Source organism: Aplysia californica, unplaced genomic scaffold, assembly GCF_000002075.1.
Source record: "Aplysia californica isolate F4 #8 unplaced genomic scaffold, AplCal3.0 scaffold00012, whole genome shotgun sequence".
Classification (NCBI taxonomy): domain Eukaryota; kingdom Metazoa; phylum Mollusca; class Gastropoda; order Aplysiida; family Aplysiidae; genus Aplysia; species Aplysia californica.
The window spans coordinates 2,694,510-2,696,532 of record NW_004797282.1 but is presented as its reverse complement, the minus strand read 5'-3'; the positions used below and the strand labels follow the sequence as shown (position 1 = coordinate 2,696,532).

Genomic DNA, 2,023 nt, shown 5'->3' with positions numbered 1-2,023 from the left:
TGTGTGTGTGTGTGTGTGTGTGCGCGCGTGTAGTACGAGACGGTATAAGTCTGTATGCACATTCTTGCACGCACATGACATGTACATGAATATCATGAAAAGCAAACCAGAAAATGAGCAAAGAATTAAAATGAAGCACGTGTAGGTACAAAGTGCTTTCTTTAAAAAAGCAAAACCAAAATAAAACTTGAAAGCAAATCAAAATTCTAAATCAATTTAAAATTCAAAAGCAAAATAAAATTTGAACCCAAAGTAAAACTCAAAAACTAAATTGAAATGCAAAAGCAAAAAAACATATTATATTATAAAACCAAGACAAAGTTCAAAACTAAATTGAAATCTAAAAGCAAAAAAAAAAAACGTCTGAAAACAAAGTAGGATTCGAATTTGTCGAAACCAAGATATAAAGTCATAGGCCAAACTAAAATTCAAAACTCAATTAAAACCCCAATTCAAACCTGTCGTGGAAGGTCCAGTACTTGACCCCCAGTTTCTGGAAAAACTCAAAGCCGGCCCTGAGCCTCCTCCTGGCGTTCTCCATCGTGTTGCTGCCGTCATCCCACGGTCTCACTAGGGTCGGGAAACCAAACGGGTCGGCGCCTACACGAGAAGTGAAAGATTCACATATATAATTTCATAAAATATTTGTCTCAAACTCCACACCTTATCAATTAGGAAAGAATCAGAACTGATAAAATGTTATTTGATTGTTTCAAAATTGTCTCAAACTCCACTCACTATTTATCAGAAAGAAGCCGTAACAATTTGACGAATTTACCCATATTTACCCCCAAACTCTACACACTGTCAATTAAAATTAGGAAAGAATTAGTAACAATTTGACAAAAACATTTACCTCAAACTCTACACACTTTCAGTTAGGAAAGAATCAGAACGGATACAATGTGATTTTTTTTTAAATGTCTCAAACTGCTCACATTATCAATTAGGAAAGAAGGCGTACCAATTTGACAAAAATATTATTTGCCTCAAACTTTACACACTGTCAATTTGGAAAGAAACAGATACAATTTGATTTTTTAAAATTGTGTCAAACTCCACATTATGCTTATAATTAGGAAAGAAGCAGTGACTATTTGACCTGTTCAAGACGCTTACCCGTTCCTCTGAACGTGTGCCAGAAACAGACGGAGAAGCGCAGCCATTCCTCCATGGTCTTCCCTCGCACAACCTGTGATTAAATAGTGATTAAATAGTGAGTGGCGTCGGTGGCCTAGTGGTTAGTTAGGCTCTCGGACTCGCAACCGTTGGGTCGTGGGTTCGAATCCCGTCAGGGGGCCGATGTTGTGTCCTTGGGAAAGGCACTTTGCAGAAATTTTCCTCACTTCACCCAGGTGGAAATGGGTACCCGGCTATAGACAGTGAACGATTTTGTCAGTTTGATAGTGTTTGAGCGCGTGAAATCCGCAGCTTGCACTGTATGCTTCCGCGGAAGCTGAGAATGTTTCTGTAAGTAAAGCGCATAGAGCATGCTCTTGAGCATGGATATGCGCTATATAAATGCAATTATTATTATTATTATTATTAAATCAGAAGGAAATACTGTCAAATTGTCTGAGACGGCCATCCATTGTCGAGGAGAAAAGTGTCTGTCTTTGACATGTTATATAACATTCTTCTGCTGTGTCTTTTTTATACAACCCCCTCCCAACCCCGCCTAAAAAAACCCCAACAACAACAACAAGCAAACAAACAAACAAACAAACAAACAAACAAACAAAAACACAAAAAGGGCAATGGGAAGAGGCTGTTTTTACAGGTGATTGTCTTATATAACAGGTACAGGTGTCTGTGAGAACAGGTTCAACTGTTATTACATTTCAGCAGGCGATAAAGCCTGGCTGCTTTGGTGTCGTGGTTAAGCTCTTCAGAACTGTACCCAGAAGACATGAGTTCGGTTGTGGAAGATTTTTAAAAATCCGGTATCTTTGTCAGTGTGCGTGGATTTTGTATCCCACTCAGCCAGGATTGTAGCAGATAGGCAGTGTCAAAGCAGCCTGCC

At 38.9% G+C, this 2,023-nt stretch overlaps 1 protein-coding gene across 1 annotated transcript in view; it reads right to left on the bottom strand.

The window, feature by feature from the left end:
• LOC101860218 (xylose isomerase) overlaps nt 1–1,192 on the bottom strand; it is a gene marked incomplete at its 5' end in the record, with an annotated part of 10,408 nt that extends 9,216 nt beyond the window's left edge. The window contains 1 exon segment of the mRNA XM_035970536.1: nt 1,120–1,192. Coding sequence (XP_035826429.1) covers nt 1,120–1,192 — 73 coding nt within the window.
• Between the last annotated feature and the right edge of the window lie 831 nt (nt 1,193–2,023).